Consider the following 21,965-nt stretch of genomic DNA (forward strand, 5'->3'; position numbering starts at 1 on the left):
TTTTCTCCGGGTGCTCTGGTTTCCTCCCACATGCCAAAAGACTTGCTGGTTGGTAGTTAAATTGGCCATTATAAATTGTCACTAGTATAGGTAGGTGGTAGGGAAATACAGGGACAGGTGGGGATGTTTGGTAGGAATATGGGATTAGTGTAGGATTAGTATAAATGGGTGGTTGATGGTCGGCACAGACTCGGTGGGCCGAAGGGCCTGTTTCAGTGCTGTATCTCTAATCTAAAAAAAAAATTCTGAGGGCGCTTGACAGGGTAGATGTTGAGAAGATGTTTCCACTAGTGGGGGAATCTCTAACTAGGGCACATAGTTACAGAATAAGGGAACACTCATTTAAAACTGAAATGCGAAGGAATTTCTTCTCTGAGGGTAGTGAATGTCTGGAACTCTCTACCCCAGAGAGTTGTGGAGGCTAGATCACTGAAAGTATTTAAAGAGGAGGTTGATAGATTTTTGAAATCTCAGGGAGTCGAGGGTGAGGCGGAGCAGGCCCGAAAGAGATGAGGCCTCGGACAGATCAGCCGTGATCTTATTGAATGGCGAGGCAGGCTTGAGGGGCCAAATAGCCTACTCCTCCTATTTCTTATGTTCTCTGTAATGCCTTCACATCCTTCTGTTACGACAGAGGCGGGAAGAGTGTACTGTTTATTCTAGTTCCACTTCTCCACAGGTCACGCCATATATTTAAATGTTTTCCCACTTACCAATACAGTCAATTATAGACTCTATTTTTTTTATCCCAGAATAAAACACACCAACCAGGTTTCTTTAATAAACAACATTATCAGTTTATTATAAAATAAGTCTTAACCAGTAATGAAGCAAAGCGTAAACACACAGATCGAAATATAAAAATTCTCTTTTTACCTTAGCCACACACACACACGCCGGTTAACTGAAAAAAATAGAGAGTTACTCTATAGCGCTCTAGTACAAAAAATGAATACGTTGGCCAAAATACTTGCTGATTCTTGAAGAAAAAAAGAGAAGATATGAAAAGATGTCAGAAGTCCTTTTTGGTTTGGCGTCCCAAATATGTATAGACATCTGTCACTGGGATCTTCCTAGAACAGTTCTTGACAGGTGACGTTGAAGATCAGTTTGGGCAGGCTTTCCAGGGAAAGTGCAGTAACAGGCATTTCAGGCAGTTTCTTGCACTTGCTTCACAAGAGATGGAAAACTGGCAGGCTTTTTCAAAGAGCTGGAACAGACTGAGCTGGGTGATGCTCTCTTGGCAAGTTTTCTCCAACTGTCTTTTCAAACCATTGTCCGTATCCCAACTCACTGTCTAAAGCGAAACCATAAACAATGTCGGGAGTTAAGCCTCCTGATAAATCTTAACCTGTCACTTCTCTGCAAACATCTTTCCCCAAGTCCAAAACAACCCCTGCTGGGTAATCATTTGAAGACAGGTGCCTTCCAGTAACGGTTTACAGTCCAGACCTCTGAACCTTGTAAAAAAAAACAAAATCCATGGACTCCTTTTCAGTTTTAAATCACAAATCTTCATAATTTAACAAAAACCATGTAAGCACTCGTAACACTTCCTGAAGTGTGGTGCCCAGAATTGGACACAATACTCCAGTTGAGACCAAACCAGAGTTTTATTAAGGTTCATCATAACCTCCTTGATTTTGCATTCTGTGCTTCTATTTATTAAGCCCAGGATCCCATGTACCTGTTTTCTCAACCTGCCCTGCCACCATCAATGATTTGTGTACATATATCTCCAGGTCCCTCTGCTCCTCCCTTTAGAATTGTATCATTTACTTTATATTTCCTCTTGTCGTTCTTCCTACCAAAATGTATCCTTTCACACTTCTCTGCCTTAAATTTCATCTGCCCCATGTCCACCCATTCCAACAGCCGTCTACGTCTTCTTGAAGTCTATCTCTATCCTCCTCACATTTCACAGTACTTCCAAGTTTTGCATCATCGCAAATTTTGGAATTGTGCCCTGCACGCCCAAGTCAAGGTCATGAATAAACATCAAGAACAGCAGGGGTTTGAATACAGACCCTGAGGAATCACACTATATTACCTTCCTGCAGTCAGAAAAGCAACCATTCACCACTACTCTCTGTTCTCTGTCAATCAGCCAACTTCATATCCATGCTGCCACTGTCCCTTTTATTCCACGGGCTTCAACTTTTCTGACAAGCCTGGTATGTGGCACTGTATCGGATGCTTTTTGGAAGTCCGTGTACACCACTTCAACCACATTACCTGCATCAACCCCCTCTCAAGTCAATCAAATTAGTTAGAGAGAGAGAGATACAGCACTGAAACAGGCCCTTCGGCCCACCGAGTCTATGCCGACCAACAACCACCCATTTATACTAATCCTACATTAATCCCATGTTCCCTACCACATTCCCACCTTCCCTCAATTCTCCTACCACCTACCTACACTAGGGGCAATTTACAACGGCCAATTTACCTATCAACCCTGCAAGTCTTTGGCTGTGGGAGGAAACTGGAGCACCCGGCAGAAACCCACGCGGTCACAGGGAGAACTTGCAAACTCCGTACAGGCAGTACCCGGAACTGAACCCGGGTCGCTGGAGCTGTGAGGCTGCGGTGCTAAACACTGCGCCACTGTGCCTCCTCATTTGCCCTTAAATCCTTGCTGGCTTTCCTGAATTAATTCACTTTTGTCCAAGTGACATTTAATTTTGTCCCGGATTATCATTTCTAAAAGCTTCCCCACCACCATGGTTAAACTGACTGGGCTTCTCCTTATACCCTTTTTTGAACAGGGGTGTAACATTTGAAATTCTCTAGTTCTCTGTATCTAAGAAAGCAAAGCATCTGTATGTCAATTGCTGTCCTGTTATTTTGTCTTCTGAAGTAACTTGTAGTACTACTTCCTCATAACAAACAATTTATCGTTCACCCTGAAGTATATGGTTTTGTCAGCTTTGGATTTTTCTGTCTGTTGAAGAGATTGCGAGTATATGTGGGAATCTCGTGCTATTTTCGGTACAACACAGTGATAAAAGGATAGATGGTTAGCCCTGAGAAATGCCATATCCCTTTCTCCTCTTCTTCTTTGGCCTCCTTATCTCGAGAGACAATGGGTAAGCACCTGGAGGTGATCAGTGGTGTGTGGAGCAGCGCCTGGAGTGGCTATAAAGGCCAATTCTAGAGTGACAGGCTCTTCCACAGGTGCTGCAGAAAAATTTGTTTGTCGGGGCTGGTACGCAGTTGGCTCTCTCCTTGCGCTTCTGGCTTTTTTCCTGCCAACTGCTAAGTCTCTTCGACTCGCCACACTTTAGCCCTGTCTTTATGGCTGCCCGCCAGCTCTGGCGAACGCTGGCAACTGACTCCCACGACTTGTGATCAATGTCACAGGACTTCATGTCGCGTTTGCAAACGTCTTTAAAGCGGAGACATGGTCGGCCGGTGGGTCTGATAACAGTGGCGAGCTCGCTGTACAATGTGTCTTTGGGGATCCTGCCATCTTCCATGCGGCTCACATGGCCAAGCCATCTCAAGCGCCACTGACTCAGTAGTGTGTATAAGCTGAGGGTGTTGGCCGCCTCGAGGAATTCTGTGTTGGAGATACGGTCCTGCCACCTGATGCCAAGTATTCTCCGGAGGCAGCGAAGATGGAATGAATTGAGACGTCGCTCTTGGCTGACATACGTTGTCCAGGCCTCGCTGTCATAGAGCAAGGTACCGAGGACACAGGCTTGGTACACTCGGACGTTTGTGTTCCGTGTCAGTGTGCCATTTTCCCACACTCTCTTGGCCAGTCTGGACATAGCAGTGGAAGCCTTTCCCATGCGCTTGTTGATTTCTGCATCTAGAGACAGGTTACTGGTGATAGTTGAGCCTAGGTAGGTGAACTCTTGAGCCACTTCCAGAGCGTGGTCGCCAATATTAATGGATGGAGCATTTCTGACGTCCTGTCCCATGATGTTCGTTTTCTTGAGGCTGATGGTTAGGCCAAATTCGTTGCAGGCAGCCGCAAACCTGTCGATGAGACTCTGCAGACACTCTTCAGTGTGAGATGTTAAAGCAGCATCGTCAGCAAAGAGGAGTTCCCTGATGAGGACTTTCCGTACTTTGGACTTTGCTCTTAGACGGGCAAGGTTGAACAATCCTTTCACTGCATAATAAACATGGGCACACTTATGGTACGTACCTTTTGCAATGGATAGAGATTGTTGGGAACCTGCTTGTATTGTAGTAGTTAGCATGACATTGACAAAGCCAAATGTAGGAGCAGGTCTAAAAATCGTTTATTGACCTCTGCAGAGGTTGATGATATGAGGCCTTAGTTAGGATAATTATTTCCGCCTTCTGCCAGAGATGTTGTTGCGTATACAATGCATCTGCCTGAATATGTGACATAGGTCCTGTCAATTGTACCGTAACAGTGCATGGCACAGGGCCCCACCCTCTCTGTGTGTTCCTGGCCTCTCCAGCCATGCCATGAGTGGCAGAGACCAAAAAGCTTGCACAGTTGATTGCAGTGCAATCAATTGCACAAAGACAACACTTTCTAAAAAAAAAACTTTCTTTAAGCTATTCTTCAGCCAATACAGAGACCACCAGCCACAAAATGCTTTGTCAGACCCTGACAGACCCCATCAGAGGCTGGGGAACATATGTAAAGTGTATAAAAGGCCTTTCACCTAACCCTGTAAAATTCGCCATGGTCAGGAGTACATCCTTGTGGCAGGTAAAAGTCTAGTCCTGCCAAAGATACATTGAGATTCCAGGTTAATAGAAAAACCCAGTCACCAAATTGGGCATATCAAGTGTTACTTGGAGTGGACTTGTCTTCCATATAACATCTACTTTAGTATTGGGTACTGTTTGCAGCCTGACTCATGTTGTTTGTTTTGCATGAGTGAACAGGATTCAGAATGAATGCTTCATCTTGGCCAATGTTTCTGTTGAGAACACTAAATGGAGCTGAAATGGCACCAGCATCCATATTTAAGAAGGTAAGAAATGTCTTTTTAAAAGAATGTAACAAAAACTGATGGCATTTTTATTATATCTCATGACTTATTTTTTTATTGGAATTTTTAAATAAAATTTGAGTTTGCTTGTTTACTGTCCAACACATTCCCTTAATTAGGGAATGTTTTATTGTTAGATGGCGCCTGTCTTATGATTTGCCCATCCATGTGAACAAAGGAGGGTGTTTCTTTTCATTCAAATGATGTGAACACTATGATGAAAACTACCTGTAATGTCTTCTCTCGAAATAACAATGATATTATTTATAAAAATTGATAGCGAACCATAGAATACTGAGAAACTAAATAAGGAAATCCTTAAGAACAGAGGACTGCTTCAGCTGGAAGACTTTCAGGCTTGAGCTCATAAATTGAGGTTGACATTTTTGTACAGTACTGAAACGCTACTGCATTGTTGAAGATACTGCCTAGAATGCTTAAGCTTTGCCTGCTGAGGTGGATGTACAAGATTTTAGTCAATATTTGAAGAACAAGGATTTCCTCTGGTATACTGGCCAACATTCCCCCCTCTACTAGCATCAGGATAAAACAGATTATCTGTTTTGTAGCACTTGCTACATAAACTTGCCATGTTTGCTGACAGAACAGTGATGGCATTCTGAAGTAATAAAGTTTTATAAAGAGCTTTGGGACATGATGAAGCACTATATAAATGCACAATATATAAACTTGATCTGTGCAAAAAATGAACATCACCAGCTGTAGTCATGATGAGATATACACAAAAAATTTCAGTATACTTTGAAGGATGGATAAACTTTGATAACTAAAATGGTGCCTTAAACACTGTAGACAATAAACAGAAAATCTTCATTTATTGTACAATAATAGTACATTAATCCACTAGTCCACAAATATCAGTGATCTGAATGAGGGTGATAGCTTTGAAAAGAGTGCTTTTTTGAACAAATCAGCATTTTCTGTTGCTATGGAATATTAACAATCGTCTGTTTTCAGTTTGAGTCGTTCATTTTGTAAACTATATAAAATCGCTGTGGTCTAGAATATTAAAGTTTATCTACAAAAAGTCTTTAATTGTACATCATAATGCTAGACTACAGTCCAAGAGCAGATGTTTTCCAATGGACAAGTGACTTTAGGAGAGTGATCGGTCTGGTGACTGCCAACACACAAACAAAACCTCTCCCAAGTTTAAATATCGGACTTAAATCTTCAGATCAGCAGCTGATCCCAGGTGGTGCTTGGGCTGAGGAAGAAGTCACTTATTCAGTATCACAGCACTGGAAGAGTAGAGTTCATTTCTATCAGCTGCTAATGTCAGCTGTTACTCTACTGCACTCATGTCGTACTTTGTTTTTTAAATGGTAACTTTCCTTCTTAACTCTGAAATTCTCCATCCTGGTTTATAATTGAAATAGATCCTGGCGCTACCTATTTTCTTTAGAACCAGGTTTCGCTCTTTTGCTTCTGTCTTGCATTTTGGTTATGACCTTTTCTGAAATTTTTTCCATATTTTTCTGGATTTCATTGGGATAATTTGGTGAGGCTCCATTACCAACATGTACCTGTGAACACTAATCGAAGATATGTCTGTAATATAGTTTTCATTTTATATTTGACCCAAGCTTTCTGGAAGCAAGGCTTCACTCTGGTAGGGAAGCCTCAGAAAATTGCACTGTTATTTGTCAGATACTAAGATTCTTTTAAATATTGACATGATTTCAACTGTATTATATTTGCGAATCTGTTAGAGGAAGTATTTGCTGACTAGGTGAAAATCCTCTAAGCTTGTCAAATGGTGATCTATCCTTACTCTTTGATTTCTTTCAAAAAACTGCACTATTTGTGCATTGGGAGTACATCTGCAAGCATTTTCCATTAGAAAATAGCCTTTTATGTATCCATAAATGCTGAATGGTAGCCACAGTAGAGGTCTGCTACCAGTCCTGAACCCGATGGGACCCGACAACATGTGTCGGTTTGGGCCCATCTTCAGGCTCTGGCCTTTCGGGCTTGGGTCGGGCTAAGTCGGGTCGGGTCGGGCCAGGCACATACGGTAAGTGCTTTGCTGGTAAGTATTAAAAATAAAAAAAACTTACCTGAGCTGGGAGTCCGGGATGAAATTGGGTCTGTGCAGTGAGCAAGTGACGGCACTGTGACATCATCATGCATGTGCGGCAGCTTCGTGGAAGTTCCAAGTCGGGAGGTAAGTAAACGGATGGTCGGAGCGGGCTTGGCTCGGGTCGGGCTTGGGGCAAAAGCGGAGGGACTCGGGCCAGATAGGGCTCGGGTCCACAGTGGTTCAGGGCGGGTTCGTTTTCCTGACCTAAAGTAGGCCTCTAAACCACAGTACCTAAATCTGTGTTAGTTCCTTTCATCAAACACTGGATTTTTTTTCTTATTAGGTGTAACAGTCTGTTAGTGTTAAATGTTCAATTCATGCTGATATTTGATAAAGCAAAAGCTCATATTTTTCTTCTATTTGAGGAACCTCCAAGCCCGCAGCAAAACCATTTCAAAGTTGGTATGAAACTGGAAGCAGTGGATCGAAAAAACCCTCATCTGATTTGTCCAGCAACCATTAGTGAAGTGAAAGCTGATGACATTTTCATAACATTTGATGGTTGGAGAGGTGCATTTGACTACTGGTGCAGATATGATTCTCGTGACATCTTTCCAGTGGGATGGTGTGGCATGACGGGAGATGGTCTTCAACCTCCTGGAAATAGGGGTAAGTTTTTAAAATGGATCATAGGTTTGTGCCGAATTTGAGAAACATAGTTTTAAATTTTGGAATATGTAAGATTAAAAGCCCCCTTATAGAATGGTGCTGAATATTGTGGACATGATGCTATATTGTGTAAATATTTAATCAGCATTGTTATGTTTACAAAATACATTCTTTCATTAAACCATTATCCTATTAACTGACACTACACATGTTAATGTATTCTTAAAGCCAATACTCTGGAACAAAGTTGACTTGCACAGCCAGAAACTGTTCAGAATGAGTATTGCACAATATTTTAAACTGAAGTTGTGGAGTTGTGCTGATTAAAGTACTCATTTGTATTTATCTGCTTCGTTCATTTTTGTACATTGTTCTAACAAAGTATGTTGAAATATACATTATCATCATTGTGCAGTATTCTGCTATTTTTCTTCCTGCTCAAATTATTGCTTCACTGGCTTGATAATGCAGAACAGTGTATGGATGGTTATCATTCAGCGTATAAGAAGAATTATACTCCGAAGGAAGCAAACTGTTCTTATTATACATCTGTTTTGAGAACTATTAAAAAGACAATATTTTGTCAGTAGGATATAACATCAGTATGGAGCTGCTAGACTTTCCTCTTCACTGGTCCTTCATATTAAACATCAGTGGTTGTTCTCATAGATTTGTGTATATCCATGTAATTCAAGTGTCTTGAGTCTAATGTGTTGGCCATAATTTCTATGAGAATTGTCCATCACACATCGAAGGGCCACAGTTGAAGTATCCATCACACTTAGAGTGCATGTTACATTTGCAAAAGCTTAATGAGCCAAGAAATTTTAATAATAAACACAGCACATTACTGCTAAACAATGCTAATTGCCTCAAATGTGACTAATCAGGTAGAAAAGATATCAATGAGCAAACAGTAATCAACAATAAGCTGCTCACAAAGAAATAGCTTTCAGGAGGAATCAATGAAGTTGCTCAAGATTTTTTTTGCTAATGAAGATATGCTGCTAATAGTAAAATTTCTAATGCAATAAACACAAAATCATTAAACTTAAAAGTTGCTGTGTTTCACTTGAAATCTTTGCAAGAGCATTTCCCTCCCCTGGACCTTAATACTTATGTATTTTATCTTGCAGTTGACTCTTGAGTATTGCTGAAAATAGAGACATCGAAGCTTTTCGTCTCCCACTCATCAGGACAATCCGCAAGAATACCAATGTAAGGGAAAACAATAACTTTATACTGTATGAGAAGAGAGTGCTGATTGGTTGGCAAGTGAACTCTGGTAGAGGCATTCCCATGGAGAATGCACCAGTTTAGGGTGACTGACTGTGAACTACCAAGCTTTGTTTGACATTTAAACCAGGCAGCTTGATTCTGGTCAAGGCATTGCCCTGAGGAATGAGCCAGTGAATGGCTGTCACTTATTTAGTTTAGCTGAAACAGGCACAATGTTTGTACATGCTCTTTCTGTCTGCAAAGCATAGGGCCCTGTGTATTAATATATGTAGTTTCCAGTACATGCAAATGCACGACACTGTGAGCCCTACTGACAATCTTAAATTGGTTGTCAGGGTAATTCTTAGCACACTGACGATTATTTAGCAAATGTTGTCCAATCGCAGAATCACATGTAAGGTACAGGCCTTACCCAACCAGCCCGTGCTTGCAAAACTCAAAACGCAGTGTCCAACATTAGATGTGATTCCGCAATTGGACAAAATATGCTAAATAATCCTCAGTGTGCTAAGAATTATGCTGACAACCAATTTAGGATTGTCAGTAGGGCTCGCAGTGTGGTACATTTGCGCGTACTGGAAGCGACATGTATTAATACACAGGGCTCTGTTCTTTGCAGACAAAGAATATGTACACACATTGTGCCTGTTTCAGCTAAACAAAATAAGTGACAGCCATTCGCTGGTTCATTCCTCAGAGCAATGCCTTGACCAATCAGAGCCAAGCTGCCTGATTTAAAGGTCAAACAAAGCTTGGCAGTTAACTTGTCAGTCACCATAAACTGGTGGATTCTCCATGGAAATGCCTCTACCAATCAGAGTTCACTTGCCAATCAATTAGTACTCTCTTCTCATAAGTATAAAGTTGTTGTTTTCCATTAAATTGGTATTCTTACAGATTGTTCTGATGAGTGGAAGAAGAAAAGCTCGATAACATGTTCAGCAATACTCAAGTTCTGTACTACCAAACGACTAGCTGACTCTTATTGCACATTTGCAGCATCTAACCCCCTAATCACGCATGCAAAATTTTCTATTGAACCGTTTTAATTTTTATTATAACTTTGGCTGGCTTCATGGTTTCTGGCTGCTTTTCTTTTGAAGCTAGTGTGTGTGTCTGGCCTGCAATGCAAGGCCTGCAAATGTGTGAATCTTCCTTAATTACAATGTATCCTCCAATTCACCATGAGTAATGTAATTGGAGATCACTAGCAGCTAACAATATATAAGAAAATGTGTGTATTTGGTAGTTTTCCTATTTTGTATTGCCTTGTGCAACTTTAAATACAAGGCAGGATTGTCATGTTACCAGTGGCTCTAGTGTCAGCTGTGGCACAGTTGGTAGCACTCTCACTGTGGGTTAAAGTCATACTCCAGGACATGAGCACAACAATTTAGGCTGACATTCCAGTGAGATGAAACATTAAACCAAGGTCCATCTGCCACTCAGGTGGACGTACAAGATCCCGTGGTACAATTTTGAAGCAACGCAGGCGAGTTATCGCTCATGTCCTGACCATTATTTATCCCTCAATCAACATCACAAGGACCAGATTATCTGATGATTGTCACATTGCTGTTTGTGGAAATTGCTGTGTGCAAATTTGCTGCCGCAGTTCCTATATTTACGGCAGTGACTACACCTCAAAAGTACTTCATTGGTTGTAAAGCGCTTTGGAACATCCAGTAGTCATGAAAGGAGCTACATAAATGCAAGTCCTTTTAACAAAATTGAAATTGCCGGACAAAATTACAATACATTTCTTGAGTAAAGATATTTCAGAAATCAGGTGTGATGTCTCTCAGCCAAAAAAAATTGAATTATTGGATAATCTGAATTAAGCAAGCTTGAATTAAGAGTAATAGACTGTATTCAAAGAGGAACATGTTCTAGATTACATCTGTTTTAAAATTGTGGACAAGAGCAGGCAAATGTTTTGGTCAGCCTGAAGTTTCTTTCAACTGAAGCAATTTTGTTCAAGTTTGTTCTATATGAGTTGTGCTCATCCTTTGATTTATCTTCTTACTAAAATACACTTTTTACAGAAACACCAATCTGGAAATTCCTATTGCAGATCATTGAGTAATTTACAGTACAATGGCAGCGTTATCTCGATGGTGAGACTTGTGCCTCCAAGTCAGAAGGTCATGGTTCATGCTGCACTCCAGAATTTGAACACATAAGCTAGGCCGACATTTGAATGCAGTACCAATGGTGCACTGTATTGGCTGAAGTGCTATCTTGAGCATGAAATGTTAAAGCAAACCTCTGTCTGTCCTTTCAGGTAGACACACAGAAGACATTGCTCTAAATTACAGGCACCAGAAAAGGATAGCATAGGCACCAAGAAATAACATCACTGCTGTTTCTCCAGTATATTTACATTTTAATAATGGATGTTTTTACTGAACTACAATTAAATTCTACTTAAAAACACACACAAAATATCTAAGTAACTTAATCGACCCCATGCTCCCAGTAGGGAGCTACCCACTACAGGAGCACATGTTAAAGTGAGAACACTGTATTGCCAGTTCTGCTACACACATTCCCTTTCAGCATTGCTTTCCCTGAGGTCCGTAAATTGATTCCATCAAGTTTCACTCTTGTACATTGAGACCATCTTTCATACCAAACACTCAAATTCCTTAATATGTTACCAAAAAAGTAATGTATATATACAAGGTCCCTCATGGCAGACTGGTACAAAAGGTGAAGTCACACGGGATTAGAGGTGAGTTGGCAAGATGGATACAGAACTGGCTTGGTCATAGAAGACAGAGGGTAACAGTGGAAGGGTGCTTTTCTGAATGGAGGGCTGTGACTAGTGGTGTTCCGCAGGGATCAGTGCTGGGACCTTTGCTGTTTGTAGTATATATAAATGATTTGGAGGAAAATGTAGCTGGTCTGATTCGTAAGTTTGCGGACGACACAAAGGTTGGTGGAGTTGCGGATAGTGATGAGGATTGTCAGAGGATACAGCAGGATATAGATCGGTTGGAGACTTGGGCGGAGAAATGGCAGATGGAGTTTAATCCGGACAAATGTGAGGTAATACATTTTGGAAGGTCTAATGCAGGTGGGAAGTATACAGTAAATGGCAGAACCTTTAGGAGTATTGACAGGCAGAGAGATCTGGGCGTACAGGTCCACAGGTCACAAAGTGGCAACGCAGGTGGATAAGGTAGTCAAGAAGGCATACGGCATGCTTGCTTCATTGGTCAGGGCATAGAGTATAAAAATTGGCAAGTCATGCTGCAGCTGTATAGAACTTTAGTTAGGCCACACTTCGAGTATTGCGTGCAATTCTAATCGCCACACTACCAGAAGGACGTGGAGGCTTTGGAGAGGGTACAGAAGAGGTTTACCAGGATGTTCCCTGGTCTGGAGGGCATTAGCTATGAGGAGAGGTTGGATAAACTCGGATTGTTTTCACTGGAACGGTGGAGGAGCGACATGATAGAGGTTTACAAAGTTATGAGCGGCATGGACAGAGTGGATAGTCAGAAGCTTTTTCCTAGGGTGGAAGAGTCAGTTACTAGGGGACATAGGTTTAAGGTGAGAGGGGCAAAGTTTAGAGGGAATGTGCGAGGCAAGTTCTTTACACAGAGGGTGGTGAGTGCTTGGAACTTGCTTCTGGGGGAGGTGGTGGAAGCAGGTACGATAGCGACGTTTAAGAGGCATCTTGACAAATACATGAATAGGATAGGAATAGAGGTCCCCGGAAGTGCAGAAGGTTTTAGTTTCGGCAGGCATCAAGATCGGCGCAGGCTTGGAGGGCCGAATGGCCTGTTCCTGTGCTGTACTGTTCTTTGTTCAAGTTAGATGTTGTTTGGTACAATAGTATAGGTTTCAAAGCCAAAATATTACTTCGAAATTAAACACCGAAACAAGCCATTTGGCCCAACCAGTTCACGGTGCTTATTCTCCACATGAGCAGCCGTGCTAATTCCATGTGCCTGTTCTGTTCCCATATTCCTTTAACACCAACTCTCCCCCCCCCCCCCCCCCCCAAACAACAACTTTCTCTAATCACCTATCTGACCTATTAAATGAATATTTCTTTATCATTTTCTCTTTTGGTCCATCTATGGAGTGGCAATCTGTCTTTTTACAATATTTCTTATTCTGCAATGCTAAAGGTCTGTAAATGACACAAATAGCATGAGAATTCTGATTCCCAAAGAGAGCTTTCAGAGCTCTTGACTCCCCACAAAGAAGAAGTCCATTCATTTTAATAGAAGAAGAAAAGATGTCATTCCTGGTTTGCTAAAAGAGACCCCCACACTTTTCTATATTCGCTCCTTTATAGTTCAGTAGATTAAGACTGATACCCATGCTAGAAAGCTGCATGCCTGTAGCACCATTATACTGCCAGCTCTACAATGTTGTGTGCTTGGGCAAAGGGTCATTCTGCTCAATCATGAAGACCCACTGAAAAATCTTGGGGAAAGGATAAGATTTCTAATGTTCTTAAAGAGCCTGTCATCATGTCTTCTCTTTGCCAACATTAAAAATATGAAAGATAATCATCTCTGCCAGTGATTATTAAACTATTAAAAATAATGTTTGAAGCTGAAACTGAATTCAGACAAAAGATATTTTGGAATATTTTAACCAAGCTTTACCCAATCTCCTTTTGTAGAGCTGTGTTTATTTGTTCCTTTTTTGACATTTGGTAATAGATTACCATTTTAAAAATTCCTTCTTGAGATAATGGGTGCCTCTAGCAAGGCCATCATTTATTGCCCATCCCTAGCTGACAAGCAATGGCTAGCATTTAAAGGATTAATACATAATTTGCAACAAATATCCATTCGTTTAAGGCACAAAAACCCAACAGGAAAATGTGGTCCAATTGTGGCTTACAAGAGGAGTTAAAGATATTATTAGATCAAAGGAAAAGGCTTATAATGTTGCCCAAAAGAGTAGCATGCCTGAGGATTGGGAGGATTTTAGAATTCAGCAAAGGAGGACCAAGGAATTGGTAATTGAAGAGAAAATAAGAGAGTAGATTAGCAAGAGACATAAAACAGATTGTAAATATTTCTATAGAAATGTAAATAGGAAGAGATTAGTGGGCCCTTAAGAGGGACAGAAAGGAGAAATTATAATGGGAAACAAGGAAATGGTAGAGACATTAAACAAATACGTTGTATCTTTCTTGGTAGAAAACAGAAAAAAGATTCCAAAAATAATGGGGAACCAAGGGTCTACTGAGAATGAGGAACGTAAAGAAATCAGTATCATTAAGGAAATAGTACTGGAGAAATTAATGGGACTAAGTGGTGACATATCCCCTGGACCTGACAACTTGCATCCTAGAGTTTTAAAAGAGGTAGTTGCAGTGATAGGTGCATTGGTTTTGATCTTCAGAGTCCTTGGATTCTAGAACAGTTCTCAAGAATTGGAAGGTAGCAAATGTAACCCCACTATTGAAGAAAGAGGGAAGAGAGAAAACATGGAACTATAGAGCAGTTAGCCTAACATCAGTAGTCGGCAAAATGCTAGAATCTATTATTGGTGACTTGGTAACAAGGCACCTTGAAAATCATAAATCCACATTGACTCTACTTAATCATATTATGAAAGGGAAATCGTGTTCCACAAATCTGTTGGTTTTTTCAGTATGTAACTAGTAAGATGAATAAGGAACCAGTGGGATGTAGTGTATTCAGATTTTCAAAAAGTATTTGCTAAGGTGCCATGGCTTTGAGGGTAATATATTAACATGGACAGAAAACAGGAATAAATGGGACATTTTTGGGTTGAGCACGCTGTAACTAGCAGGGTACCGCAAGGATCAGTCTTTGGGCCTCGCTATTTACAATCTATATTTATGATTAGGTTGAGGGGGCTGAATGGAATATACCCAAGTTTACTGACAGTACAAAGTTAAGTGGGAAAGTAAGCTGTGAGGAGGATGCAAAGAGGGTGCAGAAGGATATAGCCATAAATAAAAGCAAAATACTGCAGGTGTTGGAAATCTGAAATAAAAACAAAGTGCTGGAAATACTCAGCAGGTCAGGAAGCATCTCTGGACAGAGAAGCAGAGATAACATTTCAGATCTGTGACCTTTCATCAGAAGGATATAGACAGATTGGGTGACTGGGCAAGAACATGGCAGATGGAATGCAATGTGGCGAAGTATGAAGTTATTCACTTTGGTAGGAAAAATAAAAAAGCAAAATAGTTTTTGATTGAGAGACTGGGAAATGTTTGCATTTGGAGGAACCTGGCTATCCTTGTACATATATCTCAGAAATTTAACGTGCAGGTACAGCAAGCAATTTGGAAGGCAAATGGTATGTTAGTTTTTGTTACAAATGGATTGAAGAGTAAAGTTGTCTTACTACAATTATACAGGACATTGGTGAGGCCACACCTAGAGTACTGTGCACTTTTGGTCTCCTTGGTTAAGGAAGGACATACTTACCCTAGAGGGAGTGCAACAAGAGTTCATTAGACTGCTTCCTTGGATGAGGGATTGTCCTATGAGGAGAGATTGAGTCGACTAGGCCTGTATTCCCTCGAGTTTAGAAGAATGAGAGGTGATCTAATTCGAACATATAAAATTCTTAAGGAGCTTGAAGCGTAGGTGCAGAGGAATCTAAAACATGAAGTCACAGTTTCAGAATAAGGGGTTAGCCATTTAGGAGAGAAGAGGAGAAATTTCTTGGGAATTCTCTATCCCAGAGAGCTGTAGATGCTTAGTCGTTGAGTAGATTCAGGCAGGGTTTAATAGGTTTTTGGGTACGAAGGGAATCGAGGGATATGAGGACTGTGTGTGGGAAGGTTAAGTTCCGGTACAAAATCAGCCATGATCTTATTGGATGGTCGAGCAGGCTCAAAGTAAAGGTCTGCTACCCAACCCGAGCCCGAAGGGACCCAATGACGTGTCAGGTTCAGGTCAGGTCGCTTTTCCGGGTCCGGCTTTCGGGTTCGGCTCAGGCCGGGTCCGACTCGGGGACACACAGCAAGAAGTGCTAAAAATAAAAAACCTACCTGAGCTCGGAGTCCAGGACATCAAAGAGGGAAACTCTGAGTCTGCGCAGTCAGCAAGTGAGCGTCTCTATGACATCATCACGCTCATGTTGTAGCTTCTTGCAGTTTGCGAGTTGCAAGGTAGGTAAAGGGAGCATTCCGGGGGTTGGTTCGGGCATGGGGGAAAAATGGAGGGACTCGGGCCGGGTTGGGCTCGGGTCCGATGTGGTTCTGTCGGGTCGGGTTGTTTTTTTGTGACCTGAGCAGGCCTTTAGCTGAAAGGGCCAAATGACCTACTATTGCTCCTATTTCTTGTGTTCTTAAAGGATCGAAGTGCATTGTATCATTTAATTGATGGGTACTTGCATTTTTATCTCCAGACCTTAGTGTACTTTCTGTTGTATATAATGTCAGTCCTGTCTAGTTTGTGTACAGCATTATCTGTATTTTGGACAGAGTATTGTATATTTGAATGTAATTTTTTTCAAAATCCCCAGCTCAGTGGAACTAAAGAGAATAAAGTTACAAACCGTTCAGGATTTTTTCAGATTTCAGTTATGTGACCAAAAGACAACCTTTCTTGTTCTGTTTGAGATAGTGTAATTCAATATGATGGTATTGAAAGTGGTACGTGAACATGAAATCTACTAATTTTGTCTTTCCCGGAACAAAGGTGTCGATTAGTGCAGTATTAAACATAAGGGCTAATATTTCCACATTGGGTGCAATTGGTGATCTGGGTACAAATTGGGCTCAAAATTGAGCTAGTCTTAAATTTTCAAGTGCTCATGTTTCCACTCATGCTCATTTGCATATTGTCAAATGAAAGATGTTCCATAAACACTTCAATTGGGGAGCATTTTAGCATGTAATGTTTTAAAAAATTTGCATTAGAAAATATTTTGTGATCTAATCAGAGTACCTCGTCCAGCACCTCCTGTGAGTAACCAGTTGTAAAGAACTGAAAAAGACATTTTTAAAAAAAACACTATTTGCTCAGGTTCTTAGGAAATTAATATTTTTAATCTTTTAAAATGTGCCTATTTGTGTCTTTGCACCTCAAAAAAAAACTTAATTTTAAGAGCTTCCTCAAAGGCTCACAAATGGGCAAAAACTCGTATTGGTGATTAATTCGATCTGGGGGCGTGGCCAGCTTCTAATGCTTATTTTTTGAACTAGCGCAAAAAAATCTTAAACTCAGTTTGCACTTGACATAATTTGTGTTTGAAATTCCTTGATCTTTTCCCCTGGTTTGGTCGATTTTAAGCGAATTGCACTGAAAATACCAATGCAACCTAGCGAAAACACCTGCCCAAGTTTTATTGCTTCAAAATCCCCTATTATTTGAATAAAGTACACTAGTTGCTTTCATCTCTTCAAAAAGTCTGATCTGTGCTTAGTATTTGCCACTCTGAAATGTGTTTGGTAGTATAATGTAAGCTAATGTATACTTTAGGAAACAGATTACTACAAATTGAAAAATTAATACTCAGGACATACAGCTCTGGTGGAACAAGTTATTGATTGTGGAGTGCAATCTCTGCTTGTGGAAACCACTGTTAAACAATTAAGAGAAAGCACAGCTATGAAAAGTTTGAAATTTGCAACAAGTGGAAAATTCATGGAGCATTGTGCGCTTAATGTGGTTGCTTATCAGTTCAAATTATATGATGTGTGTAATTCACCTCCAGAATCCTTTGGCGGTTTTCTGGGGCTGTATTGTCTTTTTTTCTGCTGTGTGAGGAGTCATTCATGCTCTTGTAATCCATATGCCAGCTCGAGTTATGATAGTAATGTTATGGAGGTCAGAAATCGAGCTGCACAGTCGTCCTGAAAGAGAATGGAGAAAATAAGTTAGGGTACAAATGTATTATGGAAACAGAAAATTTTGCTTCAGAGTGGTTTGGGAGTCACTCTTGGCTTGCCAGAGTGATAGCTGTATTACAGGTTCATTTTTCATATTATAAATGCTATTTAAATTGGTTCCTGATTTATCTATCATTTTACATATTGGCTTTAGGGCTTAGGCAATAAATATTTGATTGTTGGGGTATGCCCATAAGGCTTTTGTTATATGGCAAAGTGCATGTATGTTAAAAAAAAATCTTTATAAAAGTTGGATATACAATTAAACGAGTTATTTTTGTTTTACTTAATGTGAAACTTGTTGCTGGTGCTAAGCAACAATTCTGACAAGGCGTGGAGTTACGCTCAACAAACACACATCCATATTGTGGTCAATGTTCATTCTGGCTCTGTACTTTGTTTTCATTGTACTGAAAATCCAGCTTTGCATAAGTAGGTTGTACTAAATGGATCCAATGCTTGCCATGCTGCAGAAAAAGCAGTGCTGCATTCATCGGAACACTCACATGGGGCCGTCACTGTCTCATATACCGGGACTCCTCCTCTATTGAAACTTCTAACCCGTGCACACTGATAATTCACACAGAGCAGTCAGCTCATGCCATCCAAGAGGAAGGGGAGTGGGTGGGGAGAGGAGCATTGGGAGAGAATGGTAATAAATCAAACATCATGAGGTCATAAAATAATTTATTGGATCTAAACAGTAAAAAAAAAGTACTAAAAATATTGTTTTAGTTTTAATTTTGTAAATGAATTGTTGGCTCATGAGAGGGAGGGGAGGAGTCAGGTGGATCACATGACTGGTTGTTAACAGTCGGTAAGAGCTGAGCTGATCCAGGGGCTAGATTGATGGAGTTGGGAGAACCCACAGAGCAGAGGCAGACCCCTTGAAACCTTCTCACAGACCAAAAGGGGGCTGCGGATCCCTGGTTGAGAACCCCTGTTCTTTCTGCAACTACCTTGACCCTTCCCAACATGTTGCATATTTCTACTATGAACTCTGAAATAGTTTGTGAAGAAATTTTGTGTTTTGATGAGGATTTCCATGAACAGACAAATAGATAATAGTCAAATCTTTCTGCAACTCATGGTTTTTGCTGAGTGATAATTCGTTTACATTGTGCTGATCTTTTTGTTGAAATTTTTTAAAAAGGTAACTCAGGAAAACATGTAATGTTTCAATCCAGATTTGAATTTGAATTGTTTAGAAAAAATTATGCAGAAAGTACAAAGATATTTGTTGTTAACAATATGAATGTAGATTTCTGTGTTGAGCTGGACTTGACAACTGGTTGCCTGTGTAATATTTCATTGCAGATAACTTGAGAGATGAAGTTCATGAAATGTTGGCTCGTGGAGGATTCTACTTAAGTTCAGTTGCCATTCTTTGTTTGAAAGTCTTACGAGAATCACATCCTGTTGCATTAAATTGTATTCTGAAATGTTATTCAGAATTCTCCAGGCTGCCTACAAGCCCTTTAAATCTTTTGTATGAGAAAGGGAGGGGAGATGCAACATTTTCATGTGAGCCAAAAGACAGAGGCTCTTTGTTTTCATGTGAGAGTCTGGTGGTGACAAGAAGGCGGAGTGTGGGATGCCTGCAGTGAGCATTAGAACGTTTACCGGCAGACAGCAGAATGTTTCTTAGAGGGACTGAGGGTCTGACTCAAAATAATGTCAGTTGATCTGTGTGTCAGGCTAAAAAAATTAGTCTCCTAATAAAAATAATAATTTTATGGTAATCAGCATTACAGTCATTTTTTTGTGTTCTCTGGGTTTTTTGTTTATTCCAGATTCTTAAACATTTACTTAGCCATAGTATTAACTGATAAATCTTACAATCAAGCACTTAGATTCTATTTTTCCACACAAGCAGTTGGAGGTACTGTTCAATGTCTATATGAAGTAAAAGTTTTGTGAAGATCCTTTAAGTGGTTGATTGAATAAAATTAGCCTTTTAACTTGAAACTAAATATTCTTTTCATTAAAGGCTGTTTGAGGAACCCAATCTGTAACCTGCTCGTACAGAAGTGTTTTGATTTATTACTTCTTAATATTATGGAAAAGTTTTTTAAAAATTAAGAATTTTTTAATCTAATATTTATGGGACTTATTATGAACCAACAATCAATTAATTAAACAGAAAATGAAAGTAATCAATGTACTTGGCCTTGAGCCACCCAATATTTGACTGATAGGAGTGTTTGTACAGACACTAGCCATTGTGTTAATCTTTGTTTACATCTGACACGCACTGTTGCTGTAGCAAAGTAAACTATGAATATTATCTTTGGGCAGTTGACTTTATGTTGCTGTAAAAATAGGCTGATTAAGTTAGTTTGTTCATTATAATATGAGCAAATTGCTAAATGCATATTTTGCCTGCTCCCCTCGTTACTAACACATTCAGATGTTAGAGTAATGATTAATTTGCCAAATTACCAAAACGTTTTAGCACATCCCAATTGCATTGTTGACTGATAATCCCATTGCACGAGAATTTGATCCAAGTCTTATTGGTTTGGTTTCATCGCATAGGTTTCAGAATGGCCACTTTTGTCTACAAATGCAAATGACCAATTTGGTTTTCTGCCTTTTGTGGATCTGTGACCCATTTTAACCTTTTAGCCTTCTGCAAAAGTGGGGGTAGAGACAGTGGGAGCAGGTGACTGATGAGCACTGTCATTATAGCCTGCACACAATATGCATACTACTTTAAAACACAAGTCTCCTCTTCTCTCTTCTCCACGCCCACCCCCCCACCCCCCCAACCCCCTGCCCAATGCATGCAAATATCCTAGACATGCTGTTTGCTGATAGAGCTTCAGTCAGCATGGGCTTTGTTGATGGGTTAGCAGGCAAAAAAAAGGGAGAAGTGCAGTTGACAGAGGAAATCCAGAACGGGAATTCAAGGTTCTTAAGTTGGTAGAAGCTGAAGCCTCATAAGAAATAAATCGAAAACCAAACCACGGTAAGCATTACTGGACTGTGAAAACCTTTTTTTTTAACTTTTATGCTATTAAATTGAACTGAGCTGTAGGCCTTTGTTGCTGTTTGCCTGTGTAGCTTTTGTGTGAAGAGTGCTTCAATTCAAATGGGCTATGGGTTACTTCCCTTTTTTAGAAAAAATAAATTCAAGTGTCAACAGATTTTAAGCAAGGGCTGCTGATTTAATCTTTAAATAGTATGTTCAAATGGAATCACTGAATCATTTATTTTTGTATGTTGCAATGTTCATTGAGGACTATAATGTGCAATGTTATATAGTTATAGTTTAATGTCAGTGTCAATTTTTGCCAAAATTCAAAGACTGTAACTTACAATTTGGGAGAATTTACCTTTCTTTCTGTTCAGCTCTTTATCATATGACTGGAAATTCAAGTAGATGCTCAAAGACTTGAAAGATTCAGTTACTTCTAAGTGGATATTGTTCTTTGTTCCAAAACAAGTCTCCAGCTATTTTGTTAAAGTTTAATCATCTCTAAGATAGTCACAGCTTACTTTCAAATTACATTGTGTTTTATTATGAGAATTGTGTTGCTTAAACTCTGACATTGGGGTAGGGTGAGCTATTCTTAAGTGTTGATACCAAACAGCTTTTTTTTCATTTTGTTGCTATGTTCTGAAATACATGACTTCTTGATACAGAATTTTTAATAGGTTTTTGCATGAGTGGGAGCAATAATATTGTGTCTGGAATATTTCATGTGAAATCAATTATGTTTTATGTATGTTATTTAATACCTAATCGTAACCATCTGCCACACAATCCAGTTCTTAAATAATAATTGAATCTTTTGCATGTATACATTTGAAAAGGGAAGAAAATATATACATTTAAAGAAGGGAAAAAATCTAATTTAACAAATTGCCAGCTGCTTTCTCTGTTATTACTGCTGACTAAGATCAAGGTTATGTCAAAAAAGGGTGTTTTTGGCACGCCAACATAGCTTAAAATGTCAACAGTCAGTGTTTTTTGTTTTGCATAATTTTATTTGCTTTCTTGCCCTCCCTTTCCTCATGTATCCAGGCCTCATAATTTGGTGTCAGTCCTTCTAGTTCATCGAACTGTTCAGTTTATACTGTGAACTGTTTATTTTCCAGCAGGGGACAGAAAATATGGCTACTGCAAGCTGCCTGTTTACTGTTCTCCCATCCCTCTTGGTGGTTGCTTAGT

The 21,965-nt window shown here is 39.9% G+C and overlaps 1 protein-coding gene across 13 annotated transcripts in view; it reads left to right on the forward strand.

Moving 5' to 3' along the window:
• Positions 1-21,965, forward strand: part of scml2 (Scm polycomb group protein like 2) — a 204,282-nt gene that overhangs the window by 137,213 nt on the left and 45,104 nt on the right. For all 13 annotated transcript variants that reach the window (XM_068040397.1, XM_068040385.1, XM_068040395.1 and 10 more), the window contains 2 exons: positions 4,879-4,967; positions 7,455-7,698. In XM_068040397.1, the coding sequence (XP_067896498.1) occupies positions 4,879-4,967; positions 7,455-7,698 (333 nt within the window). The remainder of the gene's footprint in view (positions 1-4,878; positions 4,968-7,454; positions 7,699-21,965) is intronic.

Source organism: Heterodontus francisci, chromosome 10 (genome assembly GCF_036365525.1).
Source record: "Heterodontus francisci isolate sHetFra1 chromosome 10, sHetFra1.hap1, whole genome shotgun sequence".
Taxonomy (NCBI): Eukaryota; Metazoa; Chordata; class Chondrichthyes; order Heterodontiformes; family Heterodontidae; genus Heterodontus; species Heterodontus francisci.